Source organism: Nasonia vitripennis, chromosome 5, assembly GCF_009193385.2.
Source record: "Nasonia vitripennis strain AsymCx chromosome 5, Nvit_psr_1.1, whole genome shotgun sequence".
NCBI lineage: Eukaryota > Metazoa > Arthropoda > Insecta > Hymenoptera > Pteromalidae > Nasonia > Nasonia vitripennis.
Window position 1 is genome coordinate 3,738,207 of NC_045761.1, and position 22,001 is coordinate 3,760,207.

The following is a 22,001-nucleotide window of genomic DNA, read 5'->3' on the forward strand; positions in this document are numbered from 1 at the left end:
AACGCTTCGGGCTTTATTTTTGCCCGACTTTTAATTGAAAGCTTGAACTTTTTGCTCGAAAAATGATTTATTCTCGTAAAAATTCACGCATGACATATCGGAGACAAAGCGTTCGTCGATTTGGAAATCATTAGAATGGCTCACAAAGAAAAATGTATCCGTGTGTTCAAAAAAGGAAAAATCAATTTTTTGACTCACTGATTTGAAACCACTGAAGAATCTCCGAGGACTTTCGGCTTTAGAAGCGTTATATTGCTGTGACCCATTTTCTTTGAGCAAAGACTAAAGGATTTTCGCCCAGAGGATGATCAAGTCACCAGGAGCGAAAGCTGTTTGTCATTTTTTCAATTAGAGTTAACATAATTCCGCTGCCGCTTTTTCTTCATTCGAACTAATTGCTTATCAGCGTAAAATTACTGCTTCATTATGAGCTATATTGATAAGTTATAATTTTCAAAGTTTCGATATTAAGCAAATATTAAATTTTTCGTGAAATACAATTTTGAAAAAGAAATAAATTAGAGGAACGGAACTAGGTTTTTTACAAACCAAGTTTTATGAGAAAAGGCTTGAGTTTTACGATCAGCCGTAACTGACTAGAACTAGCTCAATCTAGTGTCAGATATAAACAAGACAGATATTGTCTCGTAAATCGATCGTGCCTACAAAATTTATAATGTTCCTCAGTAGATACATGCTAAATTTCAAACGAAATAATTAAAGAAGCTGTTGAAAGGATTTTCCAGAAGGGTTTAGAAGGAATATTTTATAAGATGCAGATAAATCGTGGAGTTGGAGCTATAATGGCTTTTCATTTCCAAAATAACAATAATAAAGAAAAGTGACGAATGAAATGGAGCGTTTGGCGCGGCGCTTTCTCATGAAAGTATTGTCATTCGAGCGGAGGCCACAAAAGAATCGTCTATGAGCCTATGACTCTCAAGATGAAATCGCGTATAATAAGGGAGCGAGCAACCGAGCCTTTGTCAGAGGAGAAATTGGCACGTCCTCGTCTTCTCTAAATTCCGCATGAAAAGTGGTAAAAAAACTTCGCGAGCTCATTCGAATTCCAGAATACTAATACCGTCGTCCTCCGGCTCCATTTTTTCTCGCGCTCACGCGTTCCCGTTGGAGCGACGCGAGTAGGTGTATGAAAAAGGGGCGGATCGCTATATAGACGGCCGCTTAAAATGAATAGATTTCCGACGAAGATTAAAAAGTGCTGACGTCCTCGATTCGCGCGTCGAAGAAAAAGGTGCCCTGGTCGCGAGCGACTATACGCACGCGGTGTAAAATGTTGTATAGGCACAGACAAAAAGAGAAAGAGCGGCTGCGACGCGGCGCATGGATGCACGAATGCATGCCACCGCGGCGAATTATATTGCGAACGTACGAGCCTTTCTTTCGCAAACTCTGCAGCCAAGGGAATGCAGGTAAAGGGGGCTAGCGCGAGGGCAAGAGAGGATGAGAGTAGTAGCGGTAGCAGTAGCGGAGCTAGAGGTAGATGCAGAAGGGGCCGGTCGAAACGACTACGCTCGTAAAAGCTACTCGAGGGTGCTAGGCACGAGTTTCGAGGGGATTTTAAGTGCGTTCGTAAAAGCGTCGATATTGCGCTTATTGCCCTCTCTTATACTCGTTTTCTTTTTCTTCGCTTGCTGCGTCTCTCTCTCTCTCTCTCTCTCTCTCTCTCTCTCTCTCCCTCTCACTCTCTCTAGCTCGCTTGGCTGTGCTGTGCGCGCCTTCGATCTTCGCCTCCTCTCCTATTTCATCTTCTGTTTGCATTTTACGTAATTATTGTATAGTACGCGGTTTCGGTTTAGTTATAATTCGCGGTCTATATCAGCAGTTAAATGCGTTCGCTACTAGAGTAGAAGTCAAATTAGATTAAAGAGTCGGAATTTCAATTCTGAACTTTGAAACGAACTTGTAAGAAAATTTTATTATTATGGTTATAATGCCGTATACACTGCATCCCTTAATACCGCACCTAAATCTCAGGCCTGTCTTGCCCAATGTAAATCACAAAGCGAAGCGAACAAGCGAAAAGAATGGAAAATGCAAGGCGGCCCACCGCGAACAAAGCAAAACTAGAAACCCCCAACACAGAGCTGCAACCAGAGCGATAAATCCTCGGCGCGGCAATCTCGGCAGCGAAATTCCAAGAACAGTAGTATAATTGGCGCGTAACAGAGGCGGCGCGCCGCGTAATCGCCGGTGCGTGCATACGGTAGCCGTGGCGCCGCAAAAAGGTGGCAATCGCATATATAAAACATGGCCGAGAAAACTGCCCTCACGCGCGCGCGGACCTTCCGAGTTGCCGCAGGGGGTGGCGACGGCAAGAAGGAGGAGGTGAAGGAGGGAAGAGACAAAGGGAACAACGGCACCGTGTCTTTTCATTAAAATACACTCTAGCTATAGCATATTTACGATGCGACCTGAATCTATGGGGCGGCAGGGGCTGTTGCAATAATTTAAGCGAGTTGAGCGCATGCCGTAGAAACTTGCCACTTCCCGCGCGGCGCTCGCGGCCCGCGCCTCGGTCTTACTGACCCTTTTGACCACGAGACTCGTGCATTATTTAGACGATGCTCGTCGGCTTGCGAAAATGCTCGGGGATTCTCGTCTCTTATTGTTTCGACTCGTCACGTTTCAAGCTACGATTGAAAATCCACTACTTCATGTGATCATTGTTTACCACAAGTATAAACTCCTTCGACGTTAGCATAAAATGCGCATTTCATTGTACATGCAATATCACATCGCGGTTTTGCAAATATTTGCAAAGCCGATCGTATGTATAACGCGTGAATGTTTCATTCTGGTGACGCTTTAAAAGTTTTCCCATTTCCACATGACGTACAGGAAATTCGAACTGTTCCGCAAGAGCTATTGCACCCTTCATGTGTGTTGCTGCGCTTGTATCAAATTGCGCAGTCGCGATTTTTTCCCCGGTATACATACACACATGGCCATCACTATCGGACGCTCTATAATAAGAACGCGATGTGCATTCGCCGCTCAAATGTGATACGATTATTTGCTTCTCATTGAGCTTCTTTGATCGATCGGAACGAGCGGTCGAGGGCAGCCATCGTAATGAACTTTTGATATTTATAGTCTCGAGTCTTATACCCGATGCGCTAATGACAAAAATCCCGAAACTTTAGAGGAAAACGGCGGAAGAGAGCTATTCAACTTCATTCACTCGCCGAGAGCTAAATCAAAAGAGGTGGCCATATTACCCGAACTACGGCCCTCGAGATTTGCTCCTTGCGCTAATTCGAAGCTACTACACTAGTTTTGAGAATTCCGAGATGAGTCGCGCTCGTTGCGGAGGAAGGTGAAAGAGGGCGTCGCGAGCGACCTGAGCCGCGCGAGGTCTCTTAAGAAATAAGGTTTGCCGCGCGATGAAAGTGGTTCGAGAGCCGGGTACACGCCGCGGGCAAATTTCATTCGAGATTCCTTTCGCCCCGCTTGCCGGCACCGTCGCCGCTGGATCGTAAACTCGGTAGACACGAAAATAACGTCTTGGCATTGGCGCGCGCCATCGCTTTTCATATCATTTCTCCCTCTCTTCGCCCGTCTATGCAAGAGCGAGTACACTCGAAATCTTAAAGCTCCTTTTCGCTTTCTCCGAGTGAACTTGAATTATTTTTTTATCAACCCAGCCGAGAGCGATTTCGATGATCGGACGCAGCGCTTTGTAAGTTTCGCTCGAAATGCCTGGGAGCTCGATATTCATTACTTCCCTGGCATTTTGTTAACAGCCAGACGTATTTGCGCGGCGGAGGCTGAAAATTGAACATTGTTCGAAGACGCGCGTGTCGAGAATCCCCGAGTCTGGCTATACTCGAAACTTATCCACTTGCGTATACAGCAGTGTACACTGCTTATACCCGCAACATTTTGAATTTCTGGAACGTTTCTCTTGAAACTTTTAAATTTGATAAACTAGCCCGCACTTCAGACGCGCTCGCGGTAAAGCATTTCTCTCGCCTCTCGGAATTGAGAAGAATAAATTAGTTTTTCCAACGATGATAATCTGCAGGCTGAGTTTGCCGTTGACCTAATGGCGAGTAACAAATTCCGAGCCGCCGCAGCGCAATTACAGAATGAAAAATGCCCGAGACTCCCGCTCGCTGAGAGAGAGAGAGAGCCGAGTCCGTTTGCGCGCAAAAATAAAGTTCGCGACGGAGGTGTAATCACATTTTCGTAGAAGAAAAAAGCCGCGGCTACTGCTCCAACCGAGAAAGTCTTTCGCGGTTAAATAGCGGTTTGCGTAATAACAGCCGAGCCGCCGGCTTTCTTGTATACACATTGCAGCCGTGCAACTGAGTTTATCACGCACCGAGGGAACATGTTAGCCAGCCTTTAACTGGAAAGTCGTGGGTTAGACAAAGACGCGAGCGATGCTGTTGCTTCTGTTTCGGTGATTAAATTTAACGAAGGAAAAAGAGAAGAGCCGCAGTGTTTGACTACCATGCGACCGGTCGCTTTAACTATCCGGCGAAAGCGTGTGCGCGTTGCTAATTAAATGCAAGTTATGCGAGCCGTGTATGTTCGCTGCCGCTGCGAACGAAACGCAATTTGGCCAGCCGGGCCAGAATTAAAAGTAACCACCGAAGCATCAGACGAACGAAAATTCGCCGCCAAAGGACCGTGTTGTTGTGTCTCGCTCTCCACAGCGCGACATTGTCAGTTTAATAGCGAGCTACTAAAATATCCAACTTAATTTCGTCGCTCGGTATTGGTTGATTCTAGTGGAACGTGTTTTTTTTAAATGCTCCAATCAGAGTGCTCGAATCGAAGATATTTAGCGATAAAACTACGCCATTCGAGAAACGGCCCTCCAGAATCAGTTTCCACCCGCTGCGCACTCTACTTTGGCGTAATAAATAACGTAGCATTCATGGATCTGCACAGTCAAGTGCGACCACAATTAGAGCAATGCAGGATCTGTAATTAGCGCCGTAATGACGCGGAGAGGTGCCTGATTAAGAAAAACCGCGAGATTGGTTATTTGATCTCGAGTTAGCTTTCAACACTCATACAGCGTAGAATTGCTCATTATATTCTCGGAGGCAATTAACACCACACTCACAGCGACGGAGTCCGCTTCCGCGATTTTATTGGCCTCTTATTAGGCAACTAGTCATCTTCGCATAAAATAAGCTGTTACACTATCGATCCTGCTTGCTGGCGCGGTCTGGCTATACGTTGCCCGACTCCACTTGCGACTCCTAATGGAACACGGCTCTCGTATCACCGCTAAGTTGTCGAAAGTTGCTCGAAACTTGATTTCCCGTAGCTTCAAAGAAGAATACACAATGGCGCCTCAGGAGCAGCGTTATTTTCGGTATAAACGAAAGAGTGCGTCTCCGTAATTTCCCCGGCGAAACTATACCGGCGGCGCATTCCACAAAGAGCGCACGCACGCAACTCTCTGTATGTATACTCAAAAATGTCAAAAGCTTCGTGAAAATATGTAAAAAAAAAACATTTTTCCGACTACGACGTCGACGTCGACAAAACCGACAAAACCGTTCCGCGTGCAGCGGAGCCAGACCCCCGAATTTCCGAGCTCGCTTTATACGTTTCCGCCCATATTGCCACGCGTTGTTCAAGAATTCCCTCTTTCTTGCTCCGGTCTCTCATTCTGCTTCTTTTGTCTCCACTCTAACCAGCTTTTCGCATTAAAAAAATACTGCGCGAGTAAGGCACGCGCCATTCATCAGGCCCGTTCCTTTGTGACTGTGACCGCATTCTATTGTATGTTCTCTCTGACCCACCGCCCTTCCTCCCCCTCTCGCGCTCTCCTCTGTCTCACTGCTCTCGCTGCAGGATATAGCTCGAAGCAGGCGAAATCTGTGAAAATTGCCTTTCAATAATTTCGTTTTCGTCACCACCGTCACGCGGAGAATGGCTGCCGCGGTTGGAAATTATAAAGGGTTCAATGCGCAAGACGCAGCACAATAACGACGTGCGCGCGGGCTGGTAACTAGCGCCGGCAAAGAATCCAGTACGGCGAAACAATCGGAACCGCTGAGATTTGGGGTTGCGGCACGCCGGCTAACCGTTGCCGTACGAAATGCGCCCGCGAAGTTCCGCTCCGACATTCCCTGCGACTGTCAAACAAACCGTCGAACCGGAGCCATGACCAGAGCTGCAGAGACGAAGGGAGGGGGCAGGGACCCTTGCAGGATGCGCAGCGTCCCGGCAGAGCCGGCGAACACAAAGGAATACCGCGGGCGACTGAACCACATGTCAATTTAATTTCGAGCTCTACTGCTCGTTTAGCGCTTGTTGCGAGGAATTCGTACGAATCAAATTGTTTGACCCTTTTCCACTCGATCCTTTGCCGTAGCTTTTTCCGCTCTTTCGGAATTTTTATCTATACGGATCATCTGAGCGCAACAGCACTCGACTGCTAATGCACAGTGTAACCTACATATCAACAATCAAAATGAACCCTTTAAAGAATAGAAGTGAGTTGCTAGCTCACGGAAATATAATCAATTACGCCCCTCTGGCCTCGTTTCTCGAGTGCATCATAAACTCCTTCTTCAGCTAAGTTTTTAACAAAGCGCCATAATTATTTTTTACCACTCCAGCGAAGAATAATCCCGAAAATTAGTGCGGCAGCTCGCGATTGCCTTTTGTGCAAGTTATCTTGCTCTAAAAATATTCTTTCAGAAATGTAATCCGCAAAATTATTTTCCTGCTTCCTTCGCCCCCCAAAAAACTTAACACAAAGACCTCTTTGAAACTGTTTCTGCTTTTTTTTTGCTTTTTCTGAGAAAGAACATGCAAACATAACATTGCAAGAATTGTCTTATCTCTAAGCGGATAAATTAATAAAACCAAATGTCAATTATCGTTGTCGCTTTAATTCGAGTTCAGTCCTCGACCCGTTAATGAGTAATTCGATCTGGTTTGATTGTAATTCGATGAACATGTGAAAACAAGAACGGGCTAGCCACATGCAGCATTTGGCGATCCCATAGACGTAATGACAAAGCGTAGAGGTGGAAGAGGGTGGCGCGGATAGCGAGCAAAATTCATACGCATCTATACATACAGAAAGCTGTGTATATGCCGCTGCATTGTTTGGTTAACTCGATAGTGTACGGGGGAGGCATCGAATAAGCAAAGCCATAAAAAGTACTGCAATTAATTGCCGACGAGCAATCAGTCCCTGATCATGTTATTTGCGCTTCATTTTGAAATTGAGTAGGCAAATAGCTCTCGTAACGCGATATATTCAAAGACCAATCAGCGTATAAATTTTTAGTCCCAAAGTAATGTGGTTTCGCTTCGATATTTGCTTCTACTCCAATTATATGCTTAACAAAAGCTATAGCCTAAGTTCTACGTATTCTGGTTGCTGTTATTATGATGCACAATGTCCATACAAGTGCGCAGTGGTTTGCCTATACACTCTTCAGGCATCGCCGTGCCGGCCAGAAAGAGAGCAGGGGACATCGTTACGACGTCAAAAGTTATATGAGGGTTGAGTGCCTGTGGGCTTCCGTGCGATAAAGACGTCAACTGCATTGAAAGCTTTTATGTCAAGCTCCAAGGCTCGCGAACGCCAAAGGGTTCAGGCTTAAGGCAATATCACACGGCAATATCGGTGACGAATTTTTGTTTCAAAACTCGCTAACTACATTAAAACAATCCAGCTCTACTTTTCAAATCCCAGCTTTTTTAAATTGTTTTTTTAATTTCATGGTTAATTTGGTATTATTAATAAATTGCGAAAAGCTATGTATGGATAGGATGAATGAAGCATTATTTTAAGATTCATTCGTGATACCTTTTCTTGGATGCGCAGAAATATTTACGATGATGCATACCGTATTGTTCGGCACTTGTGAGTATGAAAATAGGTCGTAATGTTTTATGAGCAATAGAAAATATGAAAGATAGCGCAGCAAAGCAAGGGAAGAGATGATGTGTTGTATTATTACGTATATTGAATTATGAGTGCATTTTTTAGTAAAGAATATCTACGATGGCTAAAGAAAAATCCCAGAATGTTAAAATTGACTCTGTAGAATAATATTTGCTGTATACAGTGATAGGACCTTTACACACAAAAATAATACTAAGAATTATTAACTCTTTTATACACGCCAGTTGATATTATTGTTGATGAATATTATTATTATTATAAATCGAAACACGTTTCATTAGAAAGGTTTCTTCATTTTAAGCGAAAGACATCATATTTAATTAAATTACATGAAATTAAATCACGAAAAAACAGATTTTGAAAATCATTTACATTACAGGAAGTAGTAGACGTCTCGCGTTTAATTTAATGCTTTGCTTGAGCTGTTACCGAAAAGTTTTTGATTTTGGGCTTGTTCGTATGTACTCAAACACATACGCGCCCGCACACACACACATGGCTACCTGCAGTGGTTTGCGCTAAAGCACGAGGTCGATGGCAGAATACATATCCGATGTTGGGGCCTGCAGCAGCAGCAGCAGTAGCAGAAGAGGAAAGAGAAAACTTGTACTGTGGAACACGAGCACAGGGCTTGCTTTGGCAATCGATCTAGCGTGCGGTAACGTGCACGTTATGCCTCGCCCTCTCACTCTTTCGTTCGCTCTCTCTCTCCTGCTCCTGGCCAGTGGTGCAGGGTCATCAGAGGTATATATACAGTAACGGCGGCACTACTTTCTTTCTCTCTATATACATGAAGAGTGCGGTCATCGCGTGCACGTCGATATAATACAGTCAGTGACCAAACCAGCCCGCTTTGCTTGAGCTGCAGCGGTAGCTGTGCTCGTTCTTTCCTCTCAACGCTTCCTGCTTTTTCATTGCCCGACGCTGTGCCGCACGATGCTGCTGGCGGTCGATGCGCAGACGCTGACCCAGCTGCATCAGCGGTGCTTCATCCTACTGGCATCGCTATCGCTAAACCAATTAAAAATCTGTTCGGGATTGCGGACTGTTCACGGATTATTTCGGTCTCATCAATCCTTTTAGGAACGCTCCTTGAATATTTTATTGTAAATATTAGATGAAGGAAATTCGGAGAAACCGAGTCAACGGGATGGATTTTGAGTGAATCTGATGAAAATTGCTTGTATAGTATTGAAAAAGTTGTGCAATCAAAGTGTCGCATTGTTTTGATCCAATTGGTAGGACCAACATTTTTCCGAAGCGGCATTTTGTGCATCGCGCTGCAGACGGTCGCCGAATTGCGCGCGCGTTACAATGAAATCAAAGCGAATACATTTCTTTTATTGCGGCGCCCATGTTTGCGAATGAAATGAAATCCCCCCAATTGACCGAATTACCGGGTAAATTTAAAAAGTCTCGATGGCCCCGCGTATAAACGAGAAAGGGGAGTCACCCTCCGTGGGTATTTACTGCCGTCGATGTTAAAGTCAATGACAAAACACTCGAACGAGGACGAGAGTGAGAGAGAGAGAGAGAGAGCAGTGGCTGGAGGTAGACACGGCGTGCGCGGCGGAACGAGGCAAAATGAAAAAAAAACTGGCGAAAAAAGAGTAAATATTGTTCGGAAGAGATGAACCGTGAAGCAATATAGTCATTCGCGACGGCATTGATAACTGTAGCTTTGCTCCATACCCAGCTGCAGCCGCCGTGTACAAGGGTACAGCGCAACTGCACGAAACTCGCGCGCGCACAGCCCCAGCTCACCTGCAAAACTACGTTACGCTTGCGGATCGCTCGGCTATATCGTTCGATTTCTCTCTCTCTCCCTCTCCCTCTCTCTCTCCCTCTCCCTCTCTCTCTACCTCTCTCTCTCTCTCTCTCTCTCTCTCTCTCTCTCTCTCTCTCTCTCTCTCGCGCGCGCGGTTCGAGTACCGTCGAGAGAGCGGTAGTTGTAAACCACGGCAATTGTTTCGATGTTTGGTCTGCGCGGAGCTTCGGCTTTTTTGCGCCGCACCACAGCCGAGCCTTATACTCGGAAGCGATGGTTGCGCTTTTGCACGCCCGATTTGCCGCGCCAAGAGAAAGCCTCATTGGCTGCTGGCTTGATCATTGGTTCAAGGCTAACGACTGCGCGTATACCGTGAAACATGAACTTTTACGCCGCGGCGTCAGTGGTACCAGTCGATGCTCGGTCGGACGACGCGAGGATCTAGGTCAGTGCATGCACACAGTCATGCCTCGAATCATAAGAGTAATAATGACTTATAATAAAAACCCGCGGCCCCGCTGATACGTATCCGGGCACGCGCACATTTGCATTCCGTTCTTCAACTCCGATTGCTGCCGTAATCGATGTAGAACCGCGAGTCCGCAATCGTTTCTAAAACACTCACTGCGCTTCTGATGCGGTAGTGAGCGACGTTATTGCCATTGACTTTTTATTATTGATACACCGCGTGTGTAGCATACGTAATAGAGCAAAGTTAAAAGCGAACTTGTTCGAAACGCGAATCCCTGCAGAAGCCCGATTAATCACCAGCTCTACAGGCTGCAGCTTCGGTACACAGTATTTCAAAAAGTTAGCGACGATGTATTACCGGCGGCCGCGGAGCGAAGAATCACCCCCCGATCCATGGTGAAAAATAGCAGTCGAACGGTCCGGGACATCTGGCTTCAGTGACTCGAGACGACGAAAGAGCCCCGCCGCGCCGGCGATAAGACGAGGCGAAGCCGCAGCGTTTCGAAATATAAAGGTATAAATAATCGCGCTCGGTAATATAATGGGCTCGCGCGGCCGTATTATAAAGCAGTCGCGTTACGCTCCAGAGCGCCAGCGGCGCGTGAAATATTTTCACGCGCACACAGCTTATACATATCGAAGCTCGAAGTATATATTAGAAGCGGCGCGGCGCTGCCGGCTGCGGAGCATGCAAGTCGAGGAAAGCCTGGAAGCCTTCCAACTAGCACGCAAAACTAAAGCGCCGCGCGCGAAGTCGACAGAATTATGGGAATTGCGTGCGTATACGTGTGTGCGCGCGCGTGGGTGTGGGTGTGTGTGGTTAAATATCAACCAGCCGAACTCATCAGATCGCCGAAATTTCAAATCGCTGAATTGCCATAAAGCGGTCTGATTATGCGAATATGGGTCAGTGACCATTGACAATCCATGCGATATTCTCGAGCAGAGTATTAAATCCATCCGAATTTAATCACTTATATTTTTTTAGAGTTGGCAGGTCAACTTGATATTTTCTTCACTCTCTCCTTCCCCGTCTATCTGTGGCCATATTTTTCAATTAAATTATATCGACTTAATTATCGGCGTATCGATTATTCAGTCTTTTGCGGCGGAAGGTGCAATAAAAATTAAAATTTACTTTTCGACGGGGATGGAAGAGAAAATGAAATGCGAGATAAATAACTCACGAAATAAGAAAAATTGCAAAATCTTGTCATAATCTAAAATACCAAAGTATGCTCGTTTATAGAAATAGAGAAGAATTTCATAGACCATTCTATACCAAGCATTTATTTTCAGAGCATAAATAATATCGCCCCTTTAAATTCCAGTCCAACTATCGATCGACTCGAGGCGTACGAACGGGCTAACGTAGCTGGCTCGAAACTTTATACTACGGCGTGATGGAAGGCTGCGCTACATACGGAAAGGCGAAATTAAAATTTTCAGCGGGCGCTTTTCGCTTTCGTCGCTGCAGTCGCGCAAATCGACTCGGGCCGTGCGGTATTTCTCATATAAATCGCGTCACCTCCCCGCCGGCGAACCTTCACCGCGACTGGTCGATACGGCATTACAATTTAGAACTCTTGCCTGGCGAAAAACGCCCGTAATTTCCTGACGGTGCCGCCCTTTGCAACAACTACGACGCGCGCAACAATAATTTAGGTTGAAAAAAAAGCAACTATACGCAACAATTTTCCTCGCAAACACGGACGCGCAGATTGCTGCGAGAGCGGGTACCTGGCCGTTTATTGTTTGCATACTTTGAAACATTATAATTCATGTTTAATGAGCGAGGCGTGGGGACAGAAGCTGCAGGCGCGTATGCGTTTCGCAGAATCCGCTATCCAATGCAAATACATAGGCAGCGAGCGGCAGCAGCAGCAAAACCGGGAATCGCGAGTCGCGCGCGCAAAGTTCAAACACACAGGACGAACGATCGGCTCGATGTTCGGGATGGGTGGCAGGGCAATCGATTCGGAAGCGGTACAGCATAGCGGCGGCAAATAAAAATGAATTGCGAGCCCGCCGTCGCCACCGCCTCCCCGGTATATTGTACGAATGCTGCATGTATACACGCGCTGCGCAGCGCGGCGGCCCTGGATATCGTGTCATTTGGCCTCGGCGGCGACGGGCCGTATACGTATATACAGATGCGCGACATATACCTTGTGTCCATAAGGGACAATCGCGGAGGGAGGAGGGCAGACGCGCAGCCGCTCTGCATAGTGTTGATGCGACCGGAGTAACAGCACCAGGTCAGCTGGCTCACAAGCCTCTCGATCGCTCGGTCTACTACGAACTTGCGGAGGAGCAACATCACGCTGCTGGCCAGTGGCCGACCGTTAATCCGCATGCGTAATCAGCCCCGGGACACCAGTGTCTCCGAGAGGACATACTACCTCGACACTGTCTCGATCAACAATGGACTAGCACAGCTGCGCCGGTCCGGCCGCCCGATAACACGGACATTCATTGACCCTCTCCGACGACGACGACGAGTTGGCTCGACTACACGAGGTCAAGGCGCGGGCTATGCTAGTCGAGCCACGGCAGCAGCGGGAAGAAAATTATTTCGTTATCGCGCCGCTCGATCCCGAGGAGGGTCTGTAAAAAATTCGCCGTAAAAATATAGACGGGCATCGCAGAAGTTAAATGACCCGCGGAGATTTCAGCGCGCGGGCCCGATATTTCAGAGAAAAATGAGGCGCCGTATTATTTTGCATGGCGAAACCCATAAAGCACTCAATTCGCGCTCGCGCGCACGCCAGCGGCTCTGATATGCCGCGCGCGGGCGGGAAGCTTGGGTATAAAAAGTACGATTTACGACTTGGGCAGCGCCAATTGCGTGCCCGTACAGTTTACAGATTGCGCGCGACTTGGGCGCGACTTATGGACGTGGAGAAAAGCGCGCGCTTGAATTGTACAATATATCGTTGCGCAGAGTTGCGATCGGCGCGACGAGGGCTCCACGTTGTATTTGTCCCCGAGTATGTCGAGGTGAAGCTTCGCGCTTCAAACTCACTCACCTGATATCCGGACAAACATTACGCCTGACGTGGCTGCTGGTGCGCGCGCTTTCAAACTTACGCGCTTAAAGTTTCCGGAAGCTGCGGGACGAAGTCTGCGCGCAGCCGGCGTTGTGATTGCGAACGCTCTCGTATACGTTTGGGCAGACGTGGAGACCTGCGGTTTTCGCCGACTGTCTAACAGTACTACTTGCTCCCGGGCGACGTCGTATACTCGTTCTCGCATGAGACAATTAATTTGACAGAAAATTAACGCCGGCGGGTTTGTAAGCTAAACTTGTAGCTCTATAAACCTGCACGACTGTCGTGCGATCTTGCTTTTCATTAATGTCGCTGCGCTGACGATTTCAAGTATTTTTACGACAACAAACTCGTATAACTACTGCCAGCTCGACTATCGGTAAGTCCTACTCGTTTCATCCCCAAGAGGCGCTCCGGACGATTTAAAACAATTAATTATCCCGCACAACAATTGATGGACTCTGTCAGAACAATGCAGCCGCGCGTGCCGTAATAAATATAAAAACTTTGTCCATTTCCTCGCGGCCGAATGTACCCAACAAGTGTAAACTAACACTCTTTTCTCTCCCGCGGGAGAACTCGCAAGACCGAGTATGAAGAGACAAATCTTGGGGAGACTTTTTCATCTGGAAACTGCGCAGCCTTTTGTTTTCCGACATCCGCCACCGTCGGAGATTAAAAAAGGATGAGCGCCGCGGCGGAAGAAAAAACGGTTTGCTAAAGTTTTTCTTCTTATTTTTTTCTCTCTCCTGGACGCTATACCGCCGACTGACAACCCGAACAATGTCGCCTCGCGAGAAAAGACGCTGCGAGAGCACATCGAGCGTGAGATTGCGACGAGATGCATAGGACTCGATATATGCGCCAGGAAGAAATCGGAGCTTCGCACTCTCTTATTTATCGGGGCTAGCTCGCTGCAAATATCGAATAGAAAGTTTGGCTTCGCGAGTTATTCGGGAGAAAAATATAAAAGCGAGCAGGGAAGCGGAATGCAGAGCCGAACAAAGCCAGTAACGCACTGTACGGTGTCGGCGGCGCAGCGGTGGACTAGTCGACAAGACGCGTATACGTGAGCCATGCGAAATTTTCGCTATGCAGATCACGTAGCGCGGCAAAGTAGCGGAGAAAATCCTCCGCGAATGTCTAGCGCGCACGCGGTGATGGAAGCTGCGAGCAGACTGGAAATTTCTGAAGAAGTGGCTCATCGGAATTAAGCAAACTGACACGACTCCTTGGCATCGCGCATTTCTCTAATAATATTAAATTATTGAATATACCATTTCCGCCGGCGATTTTTGATGCGTGTCGCGCGACTGTCGTGCCAGCGACTCCTCGTCGGCGCGCTGTCAAGTCGGGGTCGCATATAGAAAACTGAGTTATATCCGTTATTTTCACAGCAGGTGCTATGCTAGGGGATGCATCGGACAGAAAAAGCAGAGACGCTATTATTGCTTTAGATCTAAAAGAGTTTTGCTGACGATTCTTGCTCGGAGCCGGATCAATTTAGCTCAAGTCACCGCCGGTTATATTTCTCGCTAAGCCTGGCGGCGGGCTGCCAGCCCTGTTTCAAAGCCGCGTTGGATTTAATTTTGAATAGCGGATTTACCCCGAAGCGTCTGGCTGCATTCGCACCCCCTTCTCTCCCTCCTTCAACCGAGAGAGTTTACGATTTCGGAAAAAAGAATCCTTACCTGAGAGATCCGAGCATGTTGGATATGCGAAATAGAAATTCAAGAAATTTTTGTCGTCGCTGGAACGCAATTTACACAACGTAATTAATCGGAGCGTAGGCCTTTGTACTCATAATTTTCATTGTGTACTCAGCGCTGTTCCGGCCGCTCAACTTTTTTACCCGATTCCCAACTACGAAGCTTTAATCAATTTAGACTGTATAGCTGCATTGTGTAGCCGAGCCGATGACATTACAAGCCCGAATTGAATATCGGCTCGATCCAAACGACATTATTAACGAAATTTGCTCGGTGTAAAGTGTATGTGTGTACAGTGCTACTCTTTGCGATGATTAAAAAAACATTAAACGAATTAACGCAGATACTCGCGCGCGCAGCAGTTCCGCTGAGTGCTCGAAATCGCATTTTACAATATTGTTGCTCAATATTTTATTTTCTCCTCGTCAATAAACCAGGTCGCAGGAACGTCCATCAGTGTCCGTACAGTGTAGCAAACAAAAAAAAAATTCCTTGCCACAATCGATTTTCTAAATAGATTATCATGTCCAGCTCTCGAATAGAGAGACGCGGCGCTTTGCTATTTTCATTGGGGCCCCGGCGCAACAACAAAAGTTCAACGCCGGGCACACCTCGCTATGCATACTATATAGGTACGCTAGGGCAGTTTTCCAATAAAATTTTTTTATTGAAATCGTACCGACGGCGGTGCGCGGCGGGGCGGGCTTTATACATTTAGATTTATAACGGAAGATATGGCGTGGCGTCGACTGCGGCGCACTAAATGTCATCCAACTTTTTCCCCCGCGTGTAAACACAGGAAAAAACACGTATACACAAAATAATGTCGCGGTATCGCGTCGTTTATAGCTCATTTTTAGCGCAACCAATTTTTTTCGGAAGGGGCGCTCACGCAGAGCCTGGCACGACGAGGACTCGTCAATATTAACCGAAAAACCCGCGGCTCGCATGCCGCGCGATAGGCATTTCTCGCTCCGGGAGCGCTCTTTCGCGGCCGCGGGCATAATAAATTCATTATCGTCATGCGTGAGGGCGCGTGAAAATCGCGGCGCTCACACACACACACACACGCGCGCATACGTTACACACATTAATGCGGAGGGGTGGGGAGAAAAATGGAAAGCCGAACGGAGCGCGTGCCCTCCTTTCGAATGATTGATGGGACTTAGATTTTTCCCCGTTTTATCGAATTTACCGTCCGCCTCTGTGTGTTTGTGCGCTCACGCGCTGGCATGAATAATATGCCGGTTATTATTGTTTCTATATCGTCGGAGGGGCAGGTGCGCGATTCCAATCGGTGTGCACTCGACGCCTTGATTCGCTCCGCTATTAAAAGCAATTCGTTGACAAACGATCGGTTTCTCTCAATTCTCATTGGCGTCAAGTCCGAAAATGTAAGTGAAAATTATTCTTGTTGACGGGCCAGAACTCTGCAGTTGCAGCACCAGGGGTCAACAGACATGCGCGACGGGGAAAAAGAGAGAAAAGAAAAACAGGGACGGGTATAGTAGTAGCACGACGAAAGTTGAGCACTGATAAAAGCTCGGAACGTTGAGTTTGTGAGTTGACAGGCTGAGCTCGACAAAGATGAAAATCTCTAATGCCGGGGTAGAATTTCGTCTACTCTCCCGACTGGAGGATTATCTCCTCTTAGTTTCTGTCGCCCCTTTCTCGCGAATAGTTTCTAATCGGTCGAATCGCGGATTGCGCGATTTAACGACTCTTCCGGTATAATAAAAAATAATCGAAAAGCTCTTGGAAATACGCGTGTCAAAGAGCTTCGCCAAAAAGCTCGGCACTTGTAGAATGAGAGCACAGAAATAAGAGGAGACAATGAAACTAGTTTCAAGCAACGTGGACGCTTCCGCGGACAAAGAGCGCGGGAAACAAAACGTGAGGGAGAGTCGCGCGTTCCGAACGAAAAAAATTGGCAAACAAAGAGGCGCAGGAACAACTAACTCGTGTAGTTGTTTTTTTTTTTTTTTTTTTTTTTTTTTGACTACATGCATAGGCAGCTGATTGGAAGAACTCAATAGATGTCCAGCAAAGCACTACATTACGCCCAGTACAGTTGAGATCCAAGGCAAAAAAGAAAAAATCTGATGCATCTCGCGAGCTGCAGCGCGAAAATTGCCGCGCAGTCTGTGCCTATAGAGGGACGGCGATCGGTTAACGCTGGACTGTGCATGAAGCTGGTGCGCAGGAAACGAGGAGCGAGCAAAGAAAGTTTGGAAAAGGAAAACTTTCAATTACCTCGATCAATCACGTGTGCATGTGCGCGGCCGAGCTTTCGCGCATACGTACACAGCAAAAGTTTCGTAACCAAAGAGCGCGACGACGCTGACGCGGGCCGGATACGCTCGACTGGCGCGATCCATAGGTCATCGTGTTTGGCTATTCTCGCGGGGCTCCTTTCGCCTCCCGCCTCTTTCTCTCCGCGGGCGCATGTACATGTTTATCGGAGCAAAAGGCTAATACGCCCTTCGTGTTCGAGCGTATACTCGAGAGTCCATGTATCCGGCAGTCTGCCATATGTGTGTGTATGTGTGATAAAAATGAACATGTAATACAGAGCGATGTTCGAAATTTTCTGGGTCGTGGCCCTGTCGATACCGTGACGCGGCGGTGCATGAGCGGAGCCCGACGTCGCGCAATCAAAAACGAATTTCTTACTGTCGAGCCGTTTTTCGAAATTTTTCAGGATCTGCACCATTTACTCGGAGCTATTAAGCAGCGAATATCGATTCTCCGCCTTCCCCGCGTGTTCCAGTCGAAGCTCGACCCGCAAAGAAATTTTGTTTTCTCTACCCGCGTGAAATCGCTCTTGCAAGGTTGTTTTTAATCTCGCCCTTTATCGATTTCCATACACGCGTAAATATGACTGCAGGCATTCATAAATTTCAGCGACCAGTTTGACGTTTCAATCGTCGCTCCGGCGCCTCGTTGGCGTTGACGTTTTAACTGCCGGCACTCGTCCGTCTCTCACTCTTCTCTCGTGTCTTGATACGCGCTTTGATATTTTCGCGCCCTCGACTGCGCTGCCTTCGTGAACGAGAAGATTTAAAAGCTACTGTAAATTTTATCTGTTTTCGCGTTTCGCAATTATTTTACGGCTTTGTTCAATCCCGTGCTCGCTGAAGACTTTCAATTCCTGCAAAAGTTCGATGCGAATTGCAGGCAGGTAAAATGACGTAAAGCGACGCCAATTAGGGGTCTTAATGAAACTCGAGCTCTCTCGATATATTTTTGTTTAATATCGACGACGTTGCGTCATATCGAGTAACAACCTACCTCGAGTTACGCGAGGAAACTCTCTCTCCTCACCTCCTCGACAGCGCACACACCAGTACATCCTTCAAGTGCTGCACGTCTGCAGTCGAGACGCTGAGTTGATCGTCGTATAATTAGAGGGGAGTCTCCATGAATAAGATTGATCGTAGACGTCGTCGTGGTTGCGGCCGTATTCAAGTCGATATACACGTGAAATCGAAAACTCTAAATTTCCAGACAAACGTACGGACATGTAGGCTTGTTTGTTGCTAGATTGCAAACTGTAAATAAATACTCGTTAAAAAAATGTAATACGCAACCAATTATCTCGAATCGATCAATCGATGAATATGCGAAGCCGAATAGTGTGACATCAAACACTCAAAGTTTCGAGGAGATCCGAATCCTCCGCGTAATAAATATCTATGCCTGCAGCTCCCGCGAGTCGCAGACAAAGACCTGTCCCGAGTATATCAATACGAGAAATCCAGCTCTCGCTTTATCCGCGCATATCTATACGGAGGAGCGCATATCGGCAATATACGCGCATACATCTCCAGAAGCTCGCACACGCGCATAATCGAGCTCTAATAGACGCGAGTGATTTCTCAAAGGCGAAGCTGCGCGAGAGCCGCCGGCCAAAATGACTTTATAAATTGCCGATCGTCCGTGTGGCGCCGTGTCATCCAGTAATTCAGCTCTGCCACTTTGCCGGAGACTCGTCGATCGATCTCTCCCTCGCTGACTATCCCCTTTGTCTCGGCGGCGCGAGCTCGGAACTGCGGGGGCTCAGTGCAGCGCCTATGTATGTATGTGTGCACGGCCAGGCGCGCCGAGCCGAGTCCATTTTATGGCTCGCGCCGACTCCCACGCCAGCGCGTGTGTGAGCTTGAAATCGCGCGACGAGACCTACGCACGTAATCGTGCGAAGATTACGACCGCAAGGACTTTTTTCACTCGTCGACTGAACCGTCGGGAGAGAAAGAGAGAGTCGAAAATGAGCGTATAATCGAAGGAGCGTTGCATTGCTCGGGGTAATGATCGCGTGCACTCCGTAGCTTTCGAGCTTTTATTGGCCTCCGCCAAGCGCTCCGCTGAATTATCTTGGGCTTCGAGATCGTGCGCTATATACACGGCCGCACGTATATAATACGTGAGCCGCTGCCGCGGCAGCGGATGTTACGGGGCAATTTATACGCGGATTTAGCGAGTACCCCTCGCAATCTGTAGGTATGCGCGCGTATACATGTATACATATACGGATGAAGAGAAGAAAATTGTCGACGGTCGATTTGAGCGAGCCTGCACTGACGCAGCCGGCTTGATTTATCGTCGGACGGGACGTTGAGTGCGTACTTTTTGCCGCCGAGCTGGCGATCGAGTTGAGAGCGTTGAGATTGTGAGTAGTTTAATTTTATTCATGACAAATGATATGGAAATGCATTGAGTTGTCGTTACAAGTCGACGCGTAACTCTTGGGCATTGAGCATTTCTCTAACGGCATACGGAGGATCGTCGTTTTCCACTACCCAAACAGCGCCGTCCTTTCCTTTCAAAATTATTTTCGTGATAGCCGAAGCTACGTTGTCCGGGCTGAAAGAATGGAATAGTTCAAATCGCACTTCGCTATACGTCTAACGATTTATACATAGGCATCAATCCTATACTCACCTCTGACAGCAGACTTTATCTCTAAAATCATCGACGATTTTCGGATCTATGAAATCAAACAGGCTCTTGTACAGATGATCAAACGCCACCAGACCAGTGTCCGTTACACCTGGACAGATGCAAACAACTCGGACGCCGATGATTTTGTTGTGGGGCTGATCAAAGAAAATTCGAGAAAGATTCGAACTTTTTTCTATCGTAAAGTACCATCAGAAAATTGGCAAATACCTTGAGCGATCTTGCAAAAGCCACAACAGCGTGTTTCGTGGCATTGTATATCGGATTGTAAGGGAAGTCCACAATGCCCGCGATTGATGCCACATTCACAACGACACCTCCTTTGCCACCTTTGTCTTTCCTCATGTGTTCAATGGCAATCATTGAAGAATTCACTACTGCTGTCTGCAATTGCGAACTATGTTAGTACCATTTAAGAGATACGATGTAGCTTCTGAATATAATGTGGAATATTTACTTACAAAATTGACGTTGATGCATAAATTCATAGCATTGTCGTTGAGAATACCTGCAGCGTTGATTAGTATATCCACGTACTTCTTCAACGCGATGACTTTCTCGTAAATTGCTGGAAAAAAAATTCATGCGTATGTAATCGCCGAATATCTAATACATTGTTGCTGCATAGATCAATCACCTCTGAATTCTTGAATGTTCGTAAGGTCGCAAGAATAATATTGATAGCTTCCTTTGCCGAATTCTTTATTCAGCTTACTTAAGTTTGCAACTGCTGCTTCGCTATCGGATTTCGGCAAATCAATTATAGCTACAAACTAATACTCCAACACAAAAAAGTGCTAATATAATGAATTTGTAGAAGCTTGTTGTAATTAAGCACCCATCAATAACCCACCTGTATTTTGCTTCTTATCAAGTGTTGCACCGTTACCAAGCCAATGCCACCGATTCCACCGGTTACGATAGCAACTTTGTTTTTGATTTCCATTTCAAATATTCCAGAGCCGCTGCGCAATCTTCGATATGTAAAATCGTGAAAATGATCGCTAGCGCGTTCTACGCCAGACTGAGGGCTTTGCTCGGTTGGCTGGTATTACCAGTCGCCCCTCCACAACGCCAGAGAGAAGTACTGTTTGCAACGCTCTTGTTGAGAACTATTATGGAGTGAGTCAGTGATAAGAAAAGGTATGTATGGATTATTTATGTGGCTTAACTCAGGTTTTTTTAAATATGTCACTCTTGGAATCTCGGAGTTAAATCTCGCCGACTACATTTTTTTCTCGTGATCCGTGTAATTCTTAGACCTACATTGATAAACATAGAACTCTTGGCATACGTGAGCAAATACAATGACAAACAAAACTATACAGATTAATATCGGCATTCAATTTTTGTGTACAAATAAATGAAATAAAACTTGTTATCTTATCTTACACTCAAGAATAGACTTTCAACTGAGGAAAATATAAGTTTCATTGTGAAGTACCATTATGTACACTTTTCGCATGCAAAATAACTTTCTTTTCATATGCAATCTGCAAGCCTTTAGTACGTTTGTTATTTGTTGCACATTACCAATAACAAATGAACAAAGCCGGCTGTCAACGAATAAGTTTTCCCATGTCAGACTAACAGCGCGAACGTGCGAAAGCATCCGTGCATTGACACATATCCTCTCATTTCATCCATTCCCCAAGCTCTTGATATCTCTCAACCGGCTCTTGCCGCGAGTTCTGCCTACCATGAAAATTACTCAACACTCCTAATTGGTTTATCGGCCTGACAGGGCTTAATCCTCGGAAATCGACATATATATATATATATATATATATATATATATATATATATATATATATACATATACATACATACATATATATACGTATCGGAAAGCAACGCGAAATACAGTAATACCGTCCGCTCTGCGGGTCGACTCGAAATCCGCACACATATATTTAGTCTCGGGACATTTAAATCGCGCATAATTAGTTTAATCGACTCCGTTAAACCGATGCGGCGGCCATGTCGTTGTAGTTCGCGTATATTGACCGTGTGCAAGAGCCAATAAAAAATAGTGCAAGAGAAAAAGAGAGAGCTGGTCGACTGCGCCAGAAATTGAGAAACACTCGGCGAAATCGGAAAAGGCCACTAATAAGCCATTTGCTCGGACA

General features: G+C 46.5%; 2 protein-coding genes across 3 annotated transcripts in view; one reads left to right on the forward strand and one right to left on the reverse strand.

Moving 5' to 3' along the window:
* LOC100121996 (protein artichoke) overlaps positions 1-22,001 on the forward strand; it is a 113,824-nt gene that overhangs the window by 23,662 nt on the left and 68,161 nt on the right. Inside the window, exon 1 of one of the 2 annotated variants that reach the window (XM_031932234.1) lies at positions 20,933-21,015. The exons of the other annotated variant lie outside the window; for it this stretch is intronic. The gene's annotated coding sequence lies outside the window, so the exon portion shown is untranslated. Of the gene's footprint in view, positions 1-20,932; positions 21,016-22,001 lie in introns of those variants that run through there. 2 annotated transcript variants of the gene reach the window in all.
* Positions 19,575-21,009, reverse strand: LOC100122040 (alcohol dehydrogenase). The gene is made up of 6 exons (XM_001605595.5): positions 20,726-21,009; positions 20,510-20,645; positions 20,334-20,440; positions 20,083-20,256; positions 19,855-20,009; positions 19,575-19,776 (listed from the first exon to the last, which is right to left on the reverse strand). The coding sequence occupies exons 1-6, from the start codon at positions 20,816-20,818 to the stop codon at positions 19,638-19,640; spliced, it is 804 nt and encodes a 267-aa protein (XP_001605645.1). The 5' UTR covers positions 20,819-21,009; the 3' UTR covers positions 19,575-19,637.